The following is a 25,510-nucleotide window of genomic DNA, read 5'->3' as shown; positions in this document are numbered from 1 at the left end:
CTTTCATTCAGATTTGCAACGGTAATTTGATTCATAATTAATATTTTTAATTTCGCTTTTGATATTTAAACACACTGAAAAAACTAGTTTTGTAATATTCTTTTAATTATTATTACGCAATCCTTTCTTTTACGATTTGAGTCACCGATGTTAAGTAACTAGTTTAGGAAGACACAACTTAGTTACTCCTTATTTCTCTTTTTGAAGACCTGCGTCCAACAGCAGACAATAAAACTGTTGTATGTATACTTAAATGAATATTTACGTATGCATACTACGGTAAAAAATAGGAAAATAGACTTAATATTTTGTTAATTATTTTTTTAGTAACTATACATAAATCGGTGAAAATGTTAGCTTCCAAGCTATTACGATTATTGAGATACAGTCCGGTGACAGAGGGACAGACGCAGACGGACGGACAGACAGCGGAGCCTTAGTTCTAGATTTTTTTATTTTTATCCCAATAAGAAACATATATTTTTCTTCCACCAGGTATACGTAGCACTCTTCAAACCGCTGCGCGTCTCCCGGCGCCAGTTCCGTCGCGTGTTGATGTGCATGCGCAACGTTCGACACCTCAAGTGCCACGAGCTGTACGCGCACGAGAAAGTCACCAAGGTCGACAGCCTCTCCCTGGTGCTCTCTGGCAAGTGAGTATGATGAATGAAAAAAGGAACGCGCGAAAATAGCGTGTGCCATTAATACAACAGACTTGCTTATAGCCAGTTGTTCTCAACTTGTCAGCGGTTTAATGCCCGGTTCTGACGTATATTAAGCGGTAGTTTATCTATTCAATAGTGTTTATGCTCATATAAAAATGACAGTTTGAATAGATAAACTACCGCTAAATGTGCTCCAGAAACTGAGCATAAGTGAGATGGCAACATTTGGCTAAGCTGAATCATAGGTGGATGGTAACGTTGTATTAAAGTCTCCGTCTTTTGGAAGCAACGATTAAAGTAAGCCCCAGTTGCGATCTATCAGTGTACTACAGCGTCTGCAGCCACAATTATTTTTAAGAAACTGAAATAAATTCAGCCGTCAAAAGACAATAGACTAATTGTTACGGATTTTCTGTCTGCATTACACGTGTTCGCCTAATGTGTCCTTTTAGAAAAAGACTGCAGTAAACGGCTTGTTGCAACTAACAGTTATTGCTTTTGTCTGTGCTAAGTTTCAGTTGTAACTGAATCGAGACGGTGCTATAGATAAGTATCTGAAAGAACTCTTTGACATTTAAAAATATGTACACTTTAAAACGATTTCCTTAGCGATCAGCTATTCGCGTGCTTTGACTGAATATAATGACTACTCGACTATCTAATTAGCTATCTACTGATTTGCGATACAAGACACCTTTAATAATAGGTAGGTATTGTACAGCTAGTGTTATTGTCGTCTAGTGTGCGAGGAAAAAGCTGAATGCTGAAATAATGAACGAACGCCAAACACAAATCTGTGAGCCGCAACTCCCCCACAAGTAACGATCTATCCTCCGCCTTCCTACTGCTTTAGTTCATAACTTCGTTTAATTACTCCACGGATAATATTTCACTTAATATACGCCCATATATTGTTCTACTGTTTTCTGATCTTTGGCTTCCCATTTGATCTTTAAAAGAACCCACAAAATATTCTGCTTCCGTGTTGTTAACCAAAAACATTGCTTCCTTTTTTATAGTCACACTCTTCATTCATTCCATTTGTTTGCGTGGAAGAAAAACTCACAAAAACTTAATACTAATCGTGTTTCACAAAAACGATCTGATTCAAGGTTAGTTAATTAATTTCCCTGCTTTATTCTGAAGTCGATTTGACATGAGTACAATACCGGCCACTGAAACACGTCTGAAATGTACGCAATTTTGTGACTTGTTTCCAAATAAGGTGTATGACTAAACATTCTGTTATTCGGAATTCTAGCTAAGTCAATATAATTAGTAGTTATTTGTTTGTTGTGCTAGTTCAACGAAAACATGTTTGAAAAGGACTCAACTGTGACGTTCATAAGTTACTCACGCTTGAACTCTCGTCTCGTAATCCGAACTACTTAGACATCAAACATCTCATCAGCTTATGACGCAGCCTCGAGCACTGAAAATCTTTTAGCAAATATCCTCATCCCTTTCTAATCTCGGAGTCAGTTGGGTGTCTCGCTCGCACTGCCGTCGAAGAGTAAGAAGCAGTCATCGGCACTTGTAATTACAGTGCAAAGGATTCACGGAGTCACGAATGCAAAATGACCCCAAAAAATCAGTCAACAGTAAAGTGATTCTGCGAAGCAAAATTATAACAGTACGTTGAACATGTGTTTGTTGAGATTTGTGCTGATTTTCCAGTACAGATAACAGTGAGACTTCTTGATGTCTATGATGTACATTGTTATTGTACTGAGCATTTATCTTAAACGGTAAATGTGATGCAGTTAATTGTGTACTTTGTTTAACGAGGGGATTCTATAAACTGGTTTGTTTGCGTATATGTTTCAGGTTTCAGTGAAAGTACACTGCGACGATAGTTCGCACGATTTACAACCAGTATTAGATTATATTGTTTCCTTAAGTCTCTTCAGATTTTATTTTATTTTGTCTACGTTCTCGTATTCATTAGTGTAATATGAAGAAGAATCAGGAGCAGGCTAAATGTATTGTTTTTTAATTATTATCTTTTCATTAAGGTTGAACTGGTTTGAACGTCCGACGTCTGATTCATTGCGAGCCGTTTAGAGTGTTGTAAGCAATATCTCCTGTTTGGTGAGCTGTCCTATTGTGATTGGAGCATGCCTAGGCCCGAGATAAAGTATTATTTTTAAACTATAGTTAGAGATACCCAAATGTTACAGTAAAACTTTAAGAGTACGAAATATTATGTATATGTATGCCTAGAAAACTTGTATACTTTATCAGTTGAATGACAAGGTTAAATAAAATTGCAAAGGTCAAAAAACAAATGCTTAACATATTAAGTTTGCGTCTCTCTTAAGGCACATCAAATCACATTTTTTCAGCCGTAAATTTCCCTATATGGATAATTCAATTGCCAATATACTCAGATATATTGACAACTGGTATTAGATTCACATCACCGCAAAAAAAAGATATCGCGCCGCATTTGGTTAGACCAGAAACCGACACGAATATGTTGGAAATAAGGCTGAACGAACCAAATAAGATCCATCCAAATTAGCTTTTTTTCTTGCAAATTATATTTCGCTAAAGCTTTGCGAATAAAAAAAAACTAATTTAGAATCAAGTCGGATTTCTTCGCCGGCGTACCGAAAAGTTAAGACTTGATAAGGCTGAAATGTTGGAAAAAACATCTATCGGGGGGCCTTCAACATTGCTTAACTTTAGCCACATTTAGGAGATAAATAAGAAAATAAAAGAAGTACTTGCAGACAAGTGGTTAGTTACTACATAAACTTTTGTGCCATTATAATATACAAAGTAACTGATTAAAATAAGTTATATGAACATTTTAGAGGTTACCTACTTAACTATCAAATATAGCCACTAACAAATACAACTATTGCTGAATGAAAGAGTCTTTTAAGAAGACAGTCTTTTGCAGTTACCTATTACAAAACGTAAAAACTGTTGTCTCCATGCAGCCAATTATAATATTATTCTCATTCTTCTCACCTGTCTCTGCACTTAAAATCTGGCCACACGAATTTATGCTGAACTACCAATTACTCCCTAAAATGGTATCGCCATATGGTTGCCCACACACCGCGATATACCTACATAATTTATTACAAGAACAGTGTCATTTCTCTTAGCAAGTAACATTGAACTGTTACATAAAAACTGGCTCACATTGACCGGAATCGCATCTTAATGTATTCCTACTTATTTTTAACGACAACATTGTCTGGTTTACGATGTCTTAAAGGCGCTGATGTAAAACTGGGACAAATCAAATGAGATAATAGTCTCACGTTGGGAACTGTATACTCAAACATCCATACATAATATCACGTCTTTTTCGTTTATTCCCATCTGCCACCCTTGAGCTTGCCACCACCGGGGTGGTGGTTGGCATTAATAAGTGGCGTTTACCACCCCGGTGGTCAATAGTAAGTTTCGTTTTATTCCCTACCTGGGTGGTACCAGAGACTAAAGAATATACTCATGATCCAATATTTCCATCTAGTAAAATTGAAATTGTATGAAGCTCTACGCTTGATTTCTGATTACAAGATCCCGGTTTTAATTAACAAGAGCAGGATTTTAGAGTTAAACTGTAGATTTTCGCTATCAGCTTTGTACTTGTACTTACTTCGGATTGAGTCTAATTAGTTCAAGTTTCAAGGGAATACATACATAATGGACTGTTATAAATGTATAATATCTTGCTTATGGGGTATTTGAACAGTCGGTGGTTTTCGGGTAAGATTATGATCTGGCTGTCACTTCCCACGGGAGTCGTATCGCGAGGATATGGGGGCAGACAGCCTTCGTTTTCACGCTATGAATCTACGATCAGTGCAGAACATTATTTATAAATATGATCTATCTGAAAAATATCTCTAGAGATTCGAAGAAAGCCGGATATATTTACGAGTTTGTGTTCATTTATCCGGTGATATTGATGTTTTTCAATCTACCTGGATTAATAGAGATCGTTATGTGTGAAGGTAAAGATTTTGACAGCCAAAATTGCTGTTTTTGCTACACTACATTTGAAATTATTGAATAAGCTCTGATTCGAATAGCACCTAACATTTCTATGCCCGCATCCAATGACATGATAGCATTAGTACAATTGCCTGCAAGCACCTCAATACATTGAAGTAAACACTGTAAGGACTGTTTACACAAGTTGAGCTTGTTTGAACGAACAATCCGCAGTAAACAACCGCGACAAGCCAGTTGTTGACTAAACCTTACCCTACCCTCGCTCCGAGACGGTCCCGAATGCCTAAATCCATACTAATATTATAAATGCGAAAATAACTCTGTCAGTCTGCCTGTCTGTTACTCAATCACGCCTAAACTACTGAACCAATTTGCTTGAAATTTGGTATGTAGATATTTTGATATCCGAGAAAGGACATAGGCTATATATCACGCTACGACCAAAAGGAGCAGAGTACCAGTAAAAAATGTTACAAAAACGGGGAAAAATTTCGCCTATTCTCTCTTATTGGACGCAAGCGAAGTTGCGCGGGTCAGCTAGTAAAGGATAAACTTGCATCACATCAATCATAATGATAGCCGGTAATCTTCCACTGGAGAACAATGACTTAACCCGTATTGTTGCAGATATCATTTCAATGTTATTGATGGGTATATGAATGTCGTTTGGTATTATTTTGATAAAGGCTCACGAGTGAATTGAACAGGGATTTTGCCAGCTTTGTCGGTATTCTAACTAGGAGAATAAAGAGGCCTAGTCAAAAGAAACAGTGTTATTTTTCAAATAGATTTTCCATGCTAAAAACTGCTGCCAAAATAGCCGAAATACGAATATAACTAACAAATGCAGTTGCCACCTAGGTCATATCTTATCTTATCTTAAGGGTGGGGGTGCTAGTTAATGCCTGGCTTCTCTAGACGTTGGGGGGCAGAGCAAAACTTAACAGCATTGCTATGCACCTCATCGGTTGTAGCCTGTAGTCTTCTGGTTTAGGGTAACCGTATCCTAGAAGATCAATTTTTTTCCTTGCTAAAGCATCACAATCGCACAGTATGTGTTTCGTGGTTTCTGGTTCTTCATTGCAGTGTCTGCATTTAGGGTCAACTATGGCTCCTATCTTGTTAAGCATGTATTTCGTGCCGTACTACTGCACGCCATGTAGGTACTTGTATACCAAGACATTTAATGAAATGTGACAAAAACCTTAATGACATTTCGAGATAGTTTGACGCTCCAGTAATACTTTCTAGTTCTCGTATAAAAATGTTGATCTCCATTGTTAAATGTTCGAAGCTCCAACCACACAATATTTATCGCTAGAGTTACTTCGATACAGCGTGTCGAGTATTTCCATTCGTCTTGCCTTCCACTGGCTCCTAGTGGCTACTAGTGCACCCAAGGGAGTGCATGGAGCAGTCAATGTACACGTAACAATACATCAAGCGCGGTAATTCTTCTCAAATAATGTTTTGCAAGTATATACAGAATTGTTATGTTATTTTCTGACTGTTGAGAATATAACGTTGTTAAATTGAAGTCATGCCAGCTATTATAAAGAACAATAATAAAGTTGAAGCTGTCCATAAAGGCGGCATTAAAAATATAGGTACAATTAACATCAAAACTAGCTAGAACAATTTAAATCCATGTAACCAAAGTATTATACATATGTGCATACGCGGTGCTTGACATTTTTATTGCAGTACATAAGAAATTCAATAAAATTGTCCGTACTCTTAAAGTATTGCTGGAACTTTTGGGTATCTCTAACTAAAATTACGCCTCTCCCCGTAGGGGTAGGCAGAGACCAGATTCTGATAACGTCACTTGGTACGTTCCTCACAATCTTCCTTTGGACGACGTCATCTGTGTATTTCTTTTTGTTTTCTATAACATACAACAAATATGTAGATATAAAACAATCGGCAACTTTATCCCTAAATTACCCTATGGTAAGGATTTCATATCACGCCCATAAGCCGCTCTTGTATCAATCTGTAACAAAAACAACCCCCAACCCCTACGTAATATTGGTTTGATATAAAAACATATAACAAGAGTCCAGACGATTCTTTTCTTTAGAATTTTCCAGCTTCATGGAACTAAAGGTACCTTTGAGAAGCGTGAAAATATAGTTTTTCAAAGAAATATAATTTAGTTGGGTAGTAACGTGTTGCCGGTCGAAATTTGAGAAGATAAAATTGGCCAAGCAAATGAAAAATATTCGTATTCTGCTCTCCAGTTTTCCAATTACTGGGTTTTAATTTGATAGCATTTGATTCTATCGATTAATAGGTATTCATGTTTATAAATGAATAGGCAGTTAGAACAAAGAAAACAATGGGAATTATTATCTCAATACTCATCAGTTACAATTACAAGATTCTCGAAATAGCAGTCTGTACTTTATAATTCTTTAAAAAGCTTGAATTTCTACAAAATAAGAGGTCTTATATTAACGCTAGAATGGTCAATTCTCCTACAGTTTCAAGCAAACGGGCAAACGATTCGCTACACTCCTTTTAACACGTCTACTTCATAAATCATAAATTCTATTTACACTTGAATAAGCTTTGACAATCCCAATATCAGCCTTTGCAGGGAGCTGCCGGCGTGAGACCTGTGACGCATTGTATTTGGTCAATCGTTCACCTTTCACTTGAACGGGTTACTTTGTCTGATTCAGATATGACGGTTACACTAGTCGTAAAATAAAGATAGGGTTATTTCTGTGGGCAAAGGGTGTTTTGGAAAGAGAAAAATGCTGCTATTCTCTTTGTGTGTGTGTTCAATTGTTTAATTTTGTGCAGTACCATATCGAAATAGAAATTACAAAATACTAAGCAGTAGGTACACATGCAAGTCCATAAATGTTATGAAAAAAGAAGAAGTGTATTTCTTAGTCAGAGGACATTAAGACGCTCTTTAGACTCTCGTAACAATTAAATATTCATTAGCAGCACCGTCTCGCCTAAGGGAGGTATTGCCATTATTCATGCCATAATGGTCTGTGATAATATGAAAAAATCTCAGGTAGATACTGTCTCTGTCTGGATAATCCTTTGGACCCTTCGCGAGGTACCTCTTTGTTGCTCCTTTGTAATGTGGTAATTTTAATCTTACCTGAAAACCGCAATACAATAGATAGTAATGATTTATTATTTTTGAACGTTGAAAGGGCATAATAATGTCCATAACGGCGTATAGTTCCCCCAGGTTCGTGAAAGTTGGGCTCAAAACGACGAGACAATTTAAAAAGTTAAATGAGCTGTTATAAAATCATGAGAAACTCAGTTTTATCGCGACAAAGTTTTGACGAGGAGTCATATTTTGGTGTATATTTTGTTTGTTGTCGTATTTAATTGTCTGTTCGGTCGAGAAACTATCACTTTTGTAACCGGAACATATCAAGGTTTCGTGTCGCTGACAGACGTAAACAACTTATCATTATTCGACCATACGAGTATGTTATCTTGTATAGTGATTGTTTAGCATTTTAGGAGAATAATTTAGATAGATTTTATCCGATAAATAGAAGACCAGATATAGTTATCACTAATACTAGCAAATCCCATATTAATATAAACTTCATATCATATTATGAAGATAAGTTTCTATTCTATTTTATGAACTTACCACCCGCGCACATGTGGCAGACTGAAGCTTGAACTCGTTAATTCTTTTAACAGACTCGATGCACACTAATAGGACAGTAATTTTAATAGGTTGATGACTTGACCATATGTTCACAATCACATAATGGAAAAATAGTCTACAAAAAGGTCACTAACTATCCAATTTTTCAATTGAAACAACAGATTAATTAACAAATCGATTGCAAATTAAAACAACGGTCATAAAATTGGTTGCTCACCTTGACTCGTTTCGTTTTTTGTGAATGAATCGTCCATTGAAAGCAAAATTATTGGCATACGGTACTCGCCACTTGGACAGTGTCGCAGGCGCATTGCGTAATGATACCGAACCACGGACCGGCTGCAAAACGGCCCCTTGAACAAAATACGCTTATATTATGTACGTACATGTAATTCACTTGCAAGTGCCGAGATTCGGCCTGTTTTTAGTGTATTTTGTGCAGCTGCGGCCCAATGATTGAGGGTCTTTGAACTGTGGAGTTTTAAGTACTGTTGGCTTTTGGGGTTGCGTTGTTTCTACGTTTTGTTTTCTTTTTATGGCTGATATTTTATGGGATTGAAGCCGATTCTTTAGCTCTTTAGTAAACAGAATCGGCGCCGGATAGCGTAGATATTTCTATTAAGATGCAAAAATTAAGTGATTTTCAATTTATTACTATGTGTCTTGTAGACTACTATATGTGTTGTCTAATAAACCTAATCTTTATAGAACAAAAATAGTTTTGTAGTTTTATTAAAACCAAATCTAATTAACTCTTGTTTTCTTCTTCAACCTATTCAACAACATTAAAGTACTACTTTACAATCATTACGCATCCGATCTATAACTACATTATGTTATGTTCGTGCGGCATTGTCTAGTAATTTGTCAAGACTATGTTAATCTCATATCTTATAAACCAATTAACAGTCTCATGTAGTGTCTCTTTATTCTGCGTATTCTAATCAGGAGAATGCCTTGCAACAGTATAGAAAGGATCGTTAAAGTAAGTCGTTAGCAGTAGCAGTTTAAAAAAATAGAGTTGGATACTAAATGGTTATTCTTCCCGTTTAAACTATATACAAATTACTTGGGAATATGCATTATTTTGTGCTACTTTTTGCGTCCCGATTATGTTCGATTATCCGAAGTTTCTGCTTGGAAGAGGTGATGAGCAGTACACCTTGATAAAATGTTCTCCCTGTGAATGATTTTCAGAAGGTATGAGTACTGTGTATGTATGTGTGTGTGTGTTTATTTGTTACTATTTCACGCAAAAACTACGTAACATATTTTGATGACATTAAGTACACTAGGTTACGTCATACACACATGATATTTTTTAACTTTAGGAAATCTTTTCCGCACAAAGTCGCTAGCAGAATCTAGTCTTTTTCTCCTAATTCATAAATGATGTCGATTACCTTTGATGCATTACTTTGTCCGCCAGATTTCTTATGTCGAGATTGAATTCGACCCAACTTCAAGTAGGGTTGGTAGCCTTGAATATTGTTACCTGTTTCGGTTGATCGTAGCCTACTAGCCCGTCGCTCCTTTTTTGTTTTTAAGGTCACTCAAAACCAGATCTTCAATATTCAATATAAACCCCTACGTAAAAAGTAATAGAGGTGAAATTACCATGAAATTTAGCATAGATGAATGATGGCGTCACACAAAATGTGGAATTTTACGCTTAATATCTTATTGTTATGGCCGTAATGTGTTTAGAAATAATTCTATCGAGGCACGTGGATATGTTTTATATCTTTTATAGCTGACCCGCGCAACTTCGCTTGCGTAAATAAGAGAGAATGGGTCAAAATTTTCCCCGTTTTTGTAAAAAAAATTATTGCTACTCTGCTCCTATTGGTCGTACCGTGATGATACATAGCCTATAGCCTTCCTAGATAAATGGTCTATCTAACACCGAAAGAATTATTCAAATCGGACTAGTAGTTCCTGAGATTAGCGTTCAAACAAACAAACTCTTCAATTAGTATAGTAGATTTCTATATCTGTACAAGACATTTTTTTAACAGTCACATACGCATCCGATTTTATTTTCAAGTCCATAGCATCTCTTTCTATTTCTTACCTGTATATTAACTTTTAATAGTATTGCTATCTCAAGTATATCGTTAATGTTTACTTAATTTGGTTTATCAATGTTGTCTTCTGGAAACAAACAGCTAGTTATCACAAAGCTAGACTCTTTATAAGTGTTTACGTTCTTCAGAACTAAATAGGAGAAATTCAAGAAATTTACTGAATGTTATCAAAACGACTCCTCCAGAAATTAAGTTTTTTTTAAATCCTTTTTTTTTTGGGAGAAATTAAAAGTGATAATAATATAAGTAATTTATAATCCAATTAAAACAAACAAATTTTCTGTCCCACTACTGGGCAACGGCCGCATAATGCGGGAAGGTTTAGGCCTCGAGTCCACCTAGCCAAGTGCTCGTTGGAGACTTTAAAACATAAATGTGAACAACTTTCAACTTCGTATACCAAAAAAGCAGTCATTTATATTTTTTCTTTCTAAAAACCATAATATAATAAATTGGCCTTTATTTTCAGCATCCCTAGTATGTGCTACAGTTTAAATCGAGGTTATCATATTTCAATCATTGTCAACTACACACTTCAGTGGCATTTATAAGCTGTGCCTAATCAGTATCACTAATCGTAATAGCCGTTTATTTTCTCAGAATTCTAAGTCCTGAGTTCTACGCTACTTGTGATAAAGTATCAGTTAGTTTGTAAGGTATAATTTTGATTGTGTTTTTTTTTACATTTGCTGTCCTTTATTAGTTTGAAGTTGTAGAGGTCCGGAGACGCTCCATCTGTAATACTGGTATCCAGCTGCATCCGGTGAGACTAGAAGCTGACTCCGACATAGTTGGAAGAATGGCTAGGCTGATGATGCTGTCCTTTTATCAATCGGATACGGTATCCATGAGCTGTGATACTAGTCATAATTGTTATAAAGAATTAAGAATATTTCGATAACTGCCTCTGTGGCGTGTTCGGTAATGTAACCGACTACTGATCATGACAGTTCGATTCCCTAGTCGAGCAAATAACTTTTTGTCTTTTCTAATTTATATTAGAATCTTTGTCAATAGTAGCCCGGACTTTGGTACCGTGGCCGGTATATGGCTAAGCTCGCCTCCTATAACATGAGACTAACATTGTTAATAGCGAAATGTGGGTGTATTTTATGCATCTCTGCCTACATCATAAGAATATTTCGATAGTATAAGAGTAAATACATTAAATTCTTATTATAAAGAGTGGGTAATGGATTCATAGTAAAACGTTCTAGGAAATATATTAGTCAATCAATCACAGCAGCCATTAATTTTCTTTAATGACGTCCGACTTTTTGCGTGCCTATTGAAACACGAAGTTTACCTTAAATATTGCTAAGCGGTCAGGAATTCATGTATTCAATAATGTTTTACCTGGCTAATCGGGGAAAGTACATTGCGGCAACATAATTTTCAGACGATAGTAATATAATTTTCAGGAGATACTACATCGGCGTTAGTTTGCGCTGAAGACAGCGCTGTCGTTATGTGCCCTCTGGTTTCTACCAGTCATCCAGTCAGGGAGTCCTACCATACCGAAATTACCTTATCCAGTCGTCGGTACGGTCTTAGGAAAATGACAAATGAAGTACTGGAAATATTAATATCATATAGGCGTGTTATTATATTATTATAGCTAAGTTGTCAAGCGGACACTTGATCGAACAAGTGAAAGTCGCTCATCCACCTCACATGACATCACCGTATGTTTACCTAAACCAGTTGGCAATTAAGTTTGCCGATGTTTACCGCTCGGCTTTATCACATTGAAGTTTTAATCAATTACATCACAACAATAAGCGTAAACACATATTGCAATTTGGGTAATAAACGTCAATTAAAAACCCATTAAAGTAAAAAAAAGTATACAATTTGGGTGCAGTAAAAAGCCATAACTTCAAATTAGTTTGTACGTTGCAATAGGAAGTAAAATTGCGGTTGGCAACATTTACTTACTCGAAAAGAGTTGTAGTGTACAACCATAAAATCCTGCTTTTGCCAGACGAAGTAATTGCAGCGCTTTAAGCCTTATTTACGAGGCTCGTATAACGTCGCCAGATGTCCCATGCGCCGTGAGAATGTATTGCAACATGCTCCATATGACAAGCCATTAGCGCTGTAATAATCAACCCAAATATTTTCTATAGGGTGCTTTACGGCTACCAGACCACTTTTGGCACTCTTCGTACGATCCAAATATTACGTCATACGTACTCACAGGTTACTGCGTATTACGCATCTGACCTTTCGAAGGACGTTACCGGTAAATTTCATGTATTTCTATATGAAACCCATCCTATTTATATCAACGAAGCCCTTCTACTTTAAACAAGCTCTGTAAATGCCTAACGCGTTCAAGTCTAGTCAGTGAGTGGATATCTTTACCGGGATGACTAATGAGACGGATTGCCTTCTAGGGCACAAGCGTAGCTATAAAGTGTCGTAATTTCACGCCCTGATTCTGAACACAGCCGGCTTGTGAGCCGAGGCACACTATCGATACGACGACCCCTCCACAAGTTTGAACCGGGACCTCTTTCGAGGCACTTAACCAGCCCCACATTGCGGTACTTACACACTTAAGTACGGACCTATTTTTACCAACCTTTTATCGCACAGTTGTCTTTGTGTTTAACGCATTCGAGACAAACGATTTTATGTCCGAGTGTTTGTTTAACGACCAATTTAGTAATAGTTCATCCGCCCATACGGTCCGATGACCCGACGTGGGCAGATGAGATTGAATAGATGAATATTTAACAAGACTCACATTAAAATCTATCATCTTTCTTCCATTTTGAGCACGTTTAATCACGATTTCTATTAAGAAAAGCTCAAACACTCGAGATAACGAATGCCGGGATCACGATTGAAATGACCGGAAAATTCGTGGCAATGTTCCTTTAAAGGTTTATGTAAAGCAAACATTTCGGGGTGCGCTTTATTGTCGCGAAACTCTATTACGAAGACGACCTTTGCGACACCGAGCTCCGGGAATCATAGCAAAACAGGGCTGGCAACTTGCATACTACACACATTAAGCAATTATCTTGAAATTTGCAAACGAACCGGCTAAAAACTTGTTTTCGAAAGTAAGTAATTAAAAAGCTTTTTATTTGATTGTTGAATATCTCTGTTATGAACTGGGTTATACAATCCAGTGCCAATTTTGTAAATTAAAAGAGCTCTAAACATCGGTGTGCGCTGGAATTGACCCAAGAGTTTTGGGGAGCGATCGTATTTTTTGATAAGCGTTGGCAGTGAGAAATCGCCTCAGATATCCGACAGCCCTACTTACCTTTTATTCGGGTAAAGAAGACATAATGTCAAGTATCACGATCCAAACTCCATAACGTAATAAAATTTGTTTTAAAAAGCATTATCTTTTTAGACTGCGAACGTGGAAATGTAATTTGTTTATCGCCGCACTTAGGAAACAAATCCTGGACCCGGATTTGTGATGATTAGTTCTAAAACAAAATATATTTACATAGATTTTAAGGCACTACTCCTCCTCTTACCATCGCGATACGATCTCTCTCTTCCACATTACGATATTAGTTTCAAATCGAATCGAAACATTTGATTTGAATGTTAGAAGTCTCCGAAACAGATAATTAATTCTCAACTTTAGATTTGCGGACGAGATGGAATCTATTTTCGGCACACCTTTTCGATTCTGCTTGAGAATTTATGTGTTATTGCTGTATTATAGATGGGAGTTGCCTCTTAAAGTGGTTGTAAAACCCAAACGGGGGGGATAAAAACGAATTGCGAGTTTTGGCTGGTTAATTTTGTTCGTACATTTGAAATTTATGGTCTTAATTAGCGCTCTAAATACGATTTTTGGTTATAATGTATAGCGATATAATGAAGTCGCGAGGCGTAGACCGCAGCCGCAGTTACCAACACGTTTTAATTAGTAACTGTTGTCGGTTAAACCAGGATTATTAAACAATGCTTATTTTGTAGGGGTACTTTTTGGGGTGGTGTGGAATTCCTGCTGTTACTAGATTGAAAGTTATTGGTAACTTTCATGTGGTTTGGTTTTAAATGTTTTAATTATATATTTTTTAAGGGCATACAAGTTTTAGTCTATATTTAAAAGGAATGCGACTTTTCTACAAATAACGTTTGTCCGATAAATGCATTGAAAAATGTACTACCTGGATTTAGTCGTAAAAAATATTATTTGATCAAATCAACCCTAACACCTACAGGGTAGTTCAAATGATCTAAAAATATTCCGTTCAATAATCTTCGTTCAATACGAAACGTGAGAAAATGATTTCTCTCTCTTTCCTTTTAAGCTTTCAATTGCGTACGTGACAGAGATGAACAGTGATTTCAATTTACCTTTGCTTCCGTTTTGGATTACCTAAATACGGAAGCTTTGCGTTGTCAAGGAGATGCCACAGAGTAATTGGGTGTACAGAGTATACTTAAGCCCTCGTCACTTAAACAATTCATAGTGATTAATGCTGGATTAACTATTCTGAACAACGGTTAATACCTGTAGTGTTTTTTAGGTTTCCGAACACAAAGGGTAAAAACAGAACCCTATAACTAAGCCTCTGCTGTCCGTCTCCAGGGTATATCTCATAAGCTGTAATTACTAGGAAGTTGAAATTTTCACAAATGACGTATTTCTGTTGCCGACGATACAACAAATACTAAAAAATTAAATATTAAGAGAGTTCCGGGGTCCCTATATTTTTTTGGTCCCTACGTGCGCGAGTCCGACTCGCACTTTGCCGTTTATTACCCATCGACAACAGCTGATTATTATTCAGCTCCCTTCAGTAATGTAACACTTGCAGAGGCGTTAGTAATCATAAAATGTATTGTAACTATGTTTCAGGCTAGTGGTGTCACAGAACCAGAGAGCATTGCACATAGTGTTCCCGCACCATTTCCTCGACTCGCCCGAGTGGTTCGGAGTATCCACCGATGAATACTTCCAGGTGAGATTACTAATGTTACTCGAAAGGTGTACGAGAAGAATGGACGGTGATTGATGGAAGAATCGCTAGCGGATAAATGGAAATGCTGGTAGGGGACAATTTAAATGGATTTGTCAGGATCCGGGGTGTTCCTCAAAATTATTGCTTTTGGAAGTAAAAAATAGCATTCCGTTTGTTCTAAGTTTCTCTAATAAGTACGCTTGAATACTACATCTGACTATTACTGCCAAGTGTAGTGTATGTCTGCATAGTAAGGTTTTAATAATCCACGCTGCATTTAGTAAACTGCAAGATTACTGAAACCTCTCAACTAAGGGCTCTTCACTCGGGATAACTCGTCTGAACTGCCAAAATGTCGGCAGGTGAATGCAGTCGTAATTACTGCATCCAAACTTGAGAGCTGAATACACGTACAGCACTTAGACGCTAGAACTGTGATGAAATGCAACCTCCCGGACAAACTGTGACAGACACTTTGTCAACGACATCAAACAGAAATTACTTAAGCCGAAGACTTGAGTATATAACAAAGGAGGATTATGTGCCGTGACTGACCTTTTACAGTTCATATACTGACTATTTATATCATGTAAAATGTTCGTAGAGCGGCAATAATCCTATATTCGGTGATAAATAAAAAAATATCCATTCGTCTGATGTCATAAAAAGTTATAAATAGCAACGCGTAGACCTATAAAATGTCATCGAAACTTTTTAAAATATAAACCGCGGTGATATGGCGGATAAAGATACGATTTATATTTTTTCTTCCCGTTTTCAAAGGAAATAAACACGGTAAGTATGTTTCCTATTTCCATGTGGAGCGAAAGTCTCGATTATTGCGTATCCGCTGAAGGAGATATAAGAATATGTATGGAAATGTGTGTTTAAGTTGTGTCGAAATGTCGGCTAGAGCCGTCTAATCGCGGTTGTTCGAGGTGGGTGTCTCTAAGGCGTACTAACCGTGTCTTTATGCGTTATTGTACCATACTATACCGACATGATTTCACTCTCGTTCGCCATTACCATAATACTTATTACGTACTTTTGTGTGGGCTGTCTTTTGTTCTATTCGGTGCACAAGTAAAAGTGAATTTATGATTTATATGTGACTTTCAATTGTGTAACTAATGTATGAACGATGATCTTACCTAATAATTATTATTTAAGTGTGATGAAAGTTAAGGAGGCGACACCACTCATCAAAAAAAATGTTTATCATTATCTCGTACAACTTTTACAAAAAATCTTACATAGAAACCTCCTTTTAGGTAAAAAATATATCATCATATTAAATATCATTGCCTAAAACTTAGGCTTATAAATATGGATCATATCAAACTAGTAATTTTTATATTCTAAATGTTGATTGGTATTCTAGTTTTGACCTCTAGTTTGACCTCTCTAGCACAGATAAGGTTGGAAACTTAAAGACGTTTAGGCTTTTGCTCGAAAGCCTTTAGACAATCCACAGATTTGGCTTTGTTCCGTCAAATCTGGGTCTTGCATTGACGACTGTAGATATTGTTATATGAACAGCTAACAATTTCAAAGGGAGATAAGATTGCTGAGATCGTTATTATAACGTTATAGTATAAATTATAATTATTCTAAGACTAACTCCATTTACTTTGAATTTTGAGACGAACAGTCATTAATCGCATTGCCATAGGTAGCCGGATTGTAGTATGTAATCTTTTTTAGTCGGATCACTGTCTATTTCTTTCTGCAAATAACTCATATCATAGTTACTCTAAAGAGATAACTAATGAGAAACAACATTATATTTTGTGTCAGTTAATAGTCATTCAGACAAATTAGCTTGGCGACAACAATCCAATATAATAGAACTATATGAAATATTGCTCCTAAAATATATAAAATGAAATAAATGCTGTAGTAGGAGGCATTATCTATACTAATATTATAAAGCTGAAGAGTTTGTTTGTTTGAACGCGCTAATCTCAGGAAGTACCGGTTCGAATTGAAAAAAAAATGTTGTGTTGAATAGACCAATTATCGAAGCAGGCTTCAGGCTATATAACATCACGCTACGGCCTTTGGGAGCGGAATATCAACGAATAATGTTACAAAAACGGGGAAAATTATGACCCATTCTCTCTTATGTGACGCAAGCGAAGTTGCGCGGGTCAGTTTAGTTAAATATATTTTCTTCCAATATGTGTGTTGTACGTTTTGCAGGTGTCAATAATGGCGATGGAGGAGTCGAGGGTGTTGGTGTGGCACCGCGACAAGCTGAAGCTGAGCATCATGTCCGACGCGTTCCTTCAGGCCGTGTTTGATCATATACTCGGCAGGGATGTCGTGCACAAACTTATGCAGGTATATATACTGTCATTTTTCCTCGCCTTTTTCCGGTAGCGGTATGAAGAGACTAAAGAACGTCATATGGTACGTTCCTTAAAAAGTTTCCTTGATTTATATCCGAAGTTCTTGTCATTAAATAGTAAATGGATTAACCCCCGGTTTCTGAGGTACATTTAGCGGTAATTTATCTATTCAATAGCGTTTAAACTTATAAGAAAAGATAAACTACCGCTAAATGTACCTCAGAAACCGGGCATAAGAATGGCTACTTACAAGATAGGTATCACAGAGCCTAAACATAAGCTATGTAAATAATGCGGAATTTTTACTTGGAATATTGTCTGAGTGAATTATCTTGTTCAGAAGACGATTGAAAAGACATTCCAAAACCACTTCGCTATTTTTTTTTGTTAACATTTGTATGTTATTTTCTACTTTTGTTCAATACAGCACTTTGTTGCTTTATTCCACAATCCTTGGAGAATCTTGGTTTATGTTCCTACAACATTTATAACTGTAGGCTCTATCTCAAAACAGACCCGAACAACTCACAGCAGTCGTAAACACGTACAATTTTCACTACTAACGTGTATTTATCTATTTATAGTACTGGATTTTGCGAATATATTGACCTACATTCAGGCCTATTGCATTATGGGCTAAAGTAGCGATCCAATCGTGTTATTTTGATTTCTCTAGGGACCTTGCTATTTTCAACCCGAGAGTATTACTTGCTTAGTAAAACTCAGATTTTCATTGTATCACTGACTTTTCAAAAGAAGCCTAAACAAATACGCGAACAAAATGTGTATTGTGTTACGTTGATACGATTCTTTAAGGAAGGCGTCAAAGGTAAACGTTACGGAAGAAAAAGAAAACGAAATATTTTTGTTTGATTTCCTTTTTTTATAAGATTTTGCAAGGTGATTTTTTTACGACAAAAGAATGTTATTAGTGGTTTTGAACTTTGAATTGCATATTCAATTATTGTTTTGAACATGAATGTTTTTTTTTTTAATTCAGATTAGTTTAGAAATCCCTACTCAATCTATAAGAAAATAAAACACTAATTATACTTTCGACATTTTCGAAAAATAAACCCTTTTGCCGCAAAAATAGGAATTGCTAATTTAATTTAAAAAAAAATTGATTGACACGAAATATTACCATAGCATAATAACATTAGTATGGGTATAAATTGCATCTGCGAAAGTAAATTTTTGTGGGTTCTACATAACAACTTGTAACATCGTATGACTAAATTTCTTGGACCAACATTTTCAGGTTAGCGAAACAATGGCGGTAAGCAACGGTCACCTGCCGAACAGCTACGAAGAAGGCGAAGACAAGCCGATGTTAGTGGTGAAGAAAGCCGGCGACGGGCCCGGCATCACCGCGCTGCTCAACAGACAGTTACAAGGTAATATAACTATACTGTGATTGTGAGACGAAGGCATTGGGCATTTGGATTTTGTGAGTTCGTGTATTAATACTGATCAGTTCGTGTATTATTTGTTGTTTGAGGAATAATGAGGGTAACTGTTTTTTGTTGTCATTGGTTGGTATATGGATAAAATTATTGGTATTGAAATTGCTAGATTACAATATACTACTTAGGTCACTATTTATATTTTGAGCCTTGACGAATCTGATTGTATTAGACCCCATTTGGCGTTTTCATCGTAAAGTTTGGTCTTTTTGACTACTACATTCCTAAGAAAGTTTTGAAATCTGCGCTGAAAATATTTTCAATATCGTCGATCGAAAATTGTAAGAGTGGGGGAAAATGGCATTAGGATGTTAACATTTTCGTGCAAATATTTTTTACGACTTTCGACGTGACTTATAGAAACAGTCGTGTCTATATCGACTTATTTATTATTTTGGTAATAAAGTCTGATCTTTTGAAAATTTAAAACGCCAATAAATAGAGTTCTATCATGATTATTTTTCCATCACCAATGAAATTCCTGAAGGTCGTCCAAGGTCACCAGTTGTCTCCGGAAAAATTGATGCTGTGCGAAAATTAATCATGCATTTTAGTTTCCTGATACAAGAAAAGAATGACACAATCCTAAACATTATTTCCACTCCTAGATATAAAATATTAGGTAACAACATTTTCGAATAGAATTTTTTTTCTAAATGAACCAATTTTTTTTTTACAACAATTTGAGAAGGTCCTCCCGCCGATTAGTGCAAACAAATGCTTGAAAAATCCATCCTTTGGCTTCAAAATACGTGTATCAAATTGTGATAAAACAGGAATTTAGGATATAACGCGCATGAGCCCAAAAATAAACACCAGTCGACTTTATGGAAGCTTTAAGATGAACCAAATCCAGAAAAAAATATTCGCGCTTGAAGCACTTCGGAACAAATAGTCCCTTGATTTTTTATAAAAACTTTATAACGGCACAAAAAGTCTTTATAAAAATGCAGAATGGTTAATTCTTATTGATTTACAACCAAAAATTTACCTAAAGACTGGTTTAAAATATGGAAAAATGACGAAATCCTACAGGTCGAGCTCAATAAAATCAATGCCGGCCGTAACGCATCTCGCTAAACAGCCGGCTATTATGTGCACGAAAAAACTTTATTAATGAGTTTCTCGTAATGCCGTTACAGTTTGACATCAAATGACTTTATTTAGATCCAAAACGTCAAAAATAAATACCGTAAACATTGATTTTTCATCGCCTCAAGAAACAGGTTATGCTTTTAAACACCTTGTTTTTAGGGGTCTTTGGGAAAGAAAAAAAAATATTACAAAAATATTTCGATCGGATAAAAATCTATCTAGATCATGCATAAGAATACCCGAGAATACGATAAAGTAGTTTTCACTCACACGTTTACCGTTTTTCATAGTTAGGCTCAAAATATAAGTAGTGGCCCACGTAATGATACTCAATATGACAACAATTTATCAAGATTATGACAGTCTAGTACGATATAAAAGAATTTAAAAATATACCCACATTATTTTTATTGGCAACATTGTGAATGTTATAAATAGAATAGAAATAAAAGCGGAAAATTTACACTCTACTTAAAAACCAAATGCCCAAAAACATTATTATTTGAATCATGCATGACCATCAATATTTTTATAGTAATTATCAGAGCTAGTTTATTTTTTAAGTCTTTACGCACTATCTTTAGTTAAAAACAAAACTTTAGGAATAACTTTTGATTATTATTACACTTCTTTTTCTTATGGTTCCTCGGGTAAATCAAGTATATTCCGAGATACTACCAAATGCAGTAAAAGTAATAATCAGAGAATATTGTAATGTGAACCATTTTCACAAGCTGAATCGATAAATGTTTCTAGAAAAAAAATCCGCGCGTTTGCCAGAAACTTACAATTATCTAGAATATTTAAGTACGGAAAAACCCTAGTGCATTTTTTACGTTGTTTGGCCTATGCTATAATTACATTCAGTATTAATTGTCAGGTGTTAAATATCATATTGACCTCAAAGTTATTGAAGGTTAAAACGCTCAATACTCAATGTCACGTTGTTGAATTATTACTCTAATTTTAATTTAAATATTTATAGTTTTTGCTTAGCTCATTTCAAACTTAGATACGGCGAACATACAGCATAAATACAGGCACTAGTTGCTTAAAAGGGAGGTCCTATCATAACATATGTTAAAGTACAATACTTGTTTTACCAAATAAACATTTAAAAAAAAATATTGATATCGTTTTTATATTCAGATAGTACCTTAATATTTACTAATGTTAAAATGTAGTATTATTCATCATCAATCTATCACTATTTTTACAAATCTAGATTTTTTTGTACTAAATTTATAGAAATATGATAGTGTGTACTGACTAAATATTTATCAAAATCTATTTGTCCGAGACCCGTGCCCAGTGGAAAAGTAACTAAAACACATTGGACCCCAAACCTTTTCAAAAACTTAACCATCTCTCACAATATAGCAATGAAAATCTGTTCAGAAATGTCTTGTTTTTGGATTCCAACGTGTTTCAGTTGTTGATGAATGATTTGCCCGTAAATGTATTTAATTTTAATGTTACTTACATTACTTTAATATGTCTGCTTTTAAAGATTTTTATTGTTGGTCACACACATACAATTTATGTGTTGCCAATTTCTTTTTACTGTTGGTCATACTGAGTAATTTTCTGTGTTGCCACCCCTTTAGACTGAATCTACCCGTCAAAAGTAAAATGTTTTTTTATGTTGGCAATATTAAAAGCAGACATAATAAAGTTTTTAATTGATGTTAGCTAATTAATAGGCGTACGTGGAGTCCCTACAAACAGTATTGCTAGTTTATATTTCATTATCATCACATTATTTTTAAACAGCACATGTTATTATTAATAGTAGCGCGAGACAGCTTCGTTAGGCTGTATACCTAGTAAAAAAAAATAGGCAAATGTTTTGTCTCTTTCTTTTTAAATGAAATAGTTTATATTTAAAACGTCTGCATCCTACAAATTTATTGAAACACAGTTTTATCCTGGCTTAAAGCTAGACGTTGTCTCTTTTTGATTTAGGAGAAAGAAAGAGATAAAGCTATTTAGTCTAGCTCAAGTTCAACGGGTAAAGGGTTATGTTGTGTTACATGGGCTTCAACCATACATGTATAGTGACGTCATACCGCTCATAAGTGGGTGCGGGCGGAGCTGTCTCGCGCGAGGGACTGTGCGTAACGCGTTGTATGGTGTTGTGTTGTGCCGTGTCGCGCCGTGTCGGTGACGTCACGGTGACGTCACGCTGACGTCACGCCGGCTCACGTACAGGCGAGCACGCGCCGCTGCTCCGCGCCGCGCACAACTGCTGAACGACGGACCCGACTCTCTGTCCTTACTCCTCGACCGTTATGTCCTCCTGGTACCTAACACTTCACGATATGATGCAAAATTATTTTTTCATTCTCAAGTTTAATTATCTTTAGGTCCATTTAATAGCAATTCGATGCAACGTTACGCACAAAATTATCAAAAATATACAAAAAAAAAAGGTTCTAAAAAACATCTTTGTCCTTCGACGTAAACGAATGGTTCAAAATTTTAAAAGTAATATTTTTAAGGTTGATAATTTTTCAATTTAGATCTTAGATAAAGAAATATCAAATTATAATACTCAATTATAACTTTTACATTCCAATTGGCTATAAGCTTCAAGGTTTTGAGCTTTTTAATATTTTAATTGGTGTTTAGGATTTCTAAATAAGCACAAAGTATTTATAATAAACACTTTTCAGGTGTTTGGTAATATCGTGAAGTGTATAAATTTTTTCCCACGATCCATATTCCTATAAGATTACCATTATATGTGATACAAAATGAAAGAGAAGTGATTTCATGAAAAATAATATTAACACAGAAAATTTTCAAACATTTTTATCCCAGTATAAAACGTGTGTTGCACGACTTTTTAAATCTTTTATATTGCAATTTGCAAAACTAAAATTAATTCAAAGATTTTTGACACAATTTCATTGTCACTTCTTATTGTACAAAAAATTCGAACAGTATTTTTAAATCTTAATATTTATATTAACCATTCATATTTTCATACATACATAACCGTATTTATGTAAAACAATTATATATTTTCTAACCCTTTTGGCATGAAGTATAATATTCACTAACAAAATACAGTTAGAAATGGTCAATTTGACCATATATTTAGCTAATAATGTCTCATAACTTCATCACTGCCCAGTATATTTTATTAAATTCTTACTCTCTCTAAGCATTGAAAACTTTATTAATATCGGTGTAAGGTAGAAAGTTGATTGGCATAAGAATAGTGACGTATTATTACTCTATTTCGTTCAAATCTTCACCTGTCGTTAAATTAAATGTAAGTCTTTAACTTAGAAAAAACACTGCCGTACTGTTCACTCTTATAAAAAAAGTTTTGAATTAATCATTCTGTTAGCGTCACTATTTTTGTGCTAAATTAACTTTACGTTTTTAGACTCTCGCGACTTGTACACATAATATTATAATGCAACGGGTCTTAAACGCGATTGAAAATTAAAAGTTAGGAACCCTCTTATCCTTATTACCCGCGTCAATTCGCGCCACAAGGAAATGATGCTTAGCAGCCACGTCAATCAGCCCATGACCACGGTCAATGTAATTCGATCGAAACGTCGGCTAAACAAATACGGTATCCTAACATTTTATTTTCAATCGCATTTAACATCCGTTGCATTATAAATTAACTTTAGTATAGGTAAATAACTATTTTCAGTATTCATAGGTATTTTCTCACGAAATAAGGTATTTTCTTGTGATTTCTTAATATCGCTTCGATATAAAATTTTAACGATTTTCTAAGATAACGATTGATAGATGTTATTAACGAGCTTAGTGTAGCATGTGTTTAAGTATTTTGGTACTAGTCTTATAATCTCTCTAATTGTATTAATATTTAGTATGTAATTTATGCACGTATTACATTTATTATAATATTTGATCTTGGTGGGTAAACACAATTTTTGAGTCAACTAAAATCAGATATCACTGCCCTATACAATTTAAAATGGCAACACTGGCAAACATATCTTGCCAATCCAAAAAATATCTACTCAATATTTGATAATCCTATTTTTTAGAGTATGGGAAACAAAGGCCTAATTCCTACCTCGATTGGAAGGCGACCCTTGCCCAGTAGTGGGACAGTAACGGGTTAAAAGAAGGGAAACTGCGATTAAATTCAAATATCTATACTTTTTTTATTTGGAAAATCTTTCAGTTCTCTACAATATAATCATGTCTATCTATAGATTGTGTTTATAAACCTTAATCAAAAACGTATGCTTTAAAGAATAATAGTGTTACCTTTACCGCTATAGTATAGTATAACGTATAAGTAAGAATATCATACATAAGTATCCCGACTCCCATCCTATGTCCGAACTCCCAAAGCATGTTTGGAAGATCGACAGTCAAGGTAATATATTTTTTGTTTTCTCCATTATTTGTTTCACCTTTTTTCACATGAAAATATATGTTAATATTATATGGCTTTTACATCCCTTTTTCGAATTGAAAGTGTCCATTTTTACATACGGTTTATCTCATCAGTATTTAACTTTTTTTTTTTTAATAAAATTTAATATAAAAATTGGTTAATGTATATTATTTTAAAATTAACCTTACCTACTCTAATACTAAATCGTAGATGATTTTGTTGCCGTTTAACTTGGTCTAAACGAACGTGCACATTGGTATACGGAAATTGGTGTACGTATGCGTTAGTGCACGTTTAAAAGAGGTCGAAGAAATTTTATTCCAACCAAATGAGACTACTGTGGTTTCTTATGTATGGTTTAATAATTAACTGTCATTACCAAGGAGAATTTCTATTGGTCAATTTTTCGCTACTTGTTTATTAAATGAATTAGATGTAAAAGCCATATGATAGCATTATCATTCCCCTTTTATATTAATAATTTTCATCAATTTGTTGCCTCACTTCCTACTCACATTAATTTATCATTTTAAAATGTTTAATAAAAATTCCATTGCCTTTTTGTTGACAGTTTAAACTATTCATTTCTTACTTGCAACTGTGGAAATAATAAACAAGGCTGCAGAATTAATTAAAACATCCAAATGACATAGTAGAGAGTATTTTCTTTTCTTTAGTTAGTCTGAACAACCTAGTCTCCAAATTGTCCAAGCTACTTGATGGCTGACTATTAAAAGCAACTAAAATGTCTCTATCTGGCCATCTGTTCCGTTACAGTCTGACTTCGCTTAGCCTTATTTATTTTAAGGAACTTTTATTACTGCTGGGCATAATAATCTTTAAATTAAAATATCTACTGGTTTTT

General features: G+C 35.2%; 1 protein-coding gene across 2 annotated transcripts in view; it reads left to right on the top strand.

Annotated features, from left to right (window-relative positions):
• LOC142975882 (popeye domain-containing protein 3-like) overlaps positions 1-25,510 on the top strand; it is a 43,760-nt gene that overhangs the window by 14,458 nt on the left and 3,792 nt on the right. Inside the window, exons 2-6 of one of the 2 annotated variants that reach the window (XM_076119005.1) lie at positions 496-653; positions 15,232-15,334; positions 17,537-17,677; positions 18,947-19,082; positions 22,458-24,624. In XM_076119005.1, the coding sequence (XP_075975120.1) occupies positions 496-653; positions 15,232-15,334; positions 17,537-17,677; positions 18,947-19,082; positions 22,458-22,498 (579 nt within the window). In that variant the 3' untranslated portion in view covers positions 22,499-24,624. The remainder of the gene's footprint in view (positions 1-495; positions 654-15,231; positions 15,335-17,536; positions 17,678-18,946; positions 19,083-22,457; positions 24,625-25,510) is intronic. The other variant, XM_076119004.1, reaches the window with a different exon arrangement.

This window comes from Anticarsia gemmatalis, chromosome 10 (assembly GCF_050436995.1).
Source record: "Anticarsia gemmatalis isolate Benzon Research Colony breed Stoneville strain chromosome 10, ilAntGemm2 primary, whole genome shotgun sequence".
Taxonomy (NCBI): domain Eukaryota; kingdom Metazoa; phylum Arthropoda; class Insecta; order Lepidoptera; family Erebidae; genus Anticarsia; species Anticarsia gemmatalis.
This window is presented reverse-complemented; position numbering and strand designations above follow the sequence as displayed.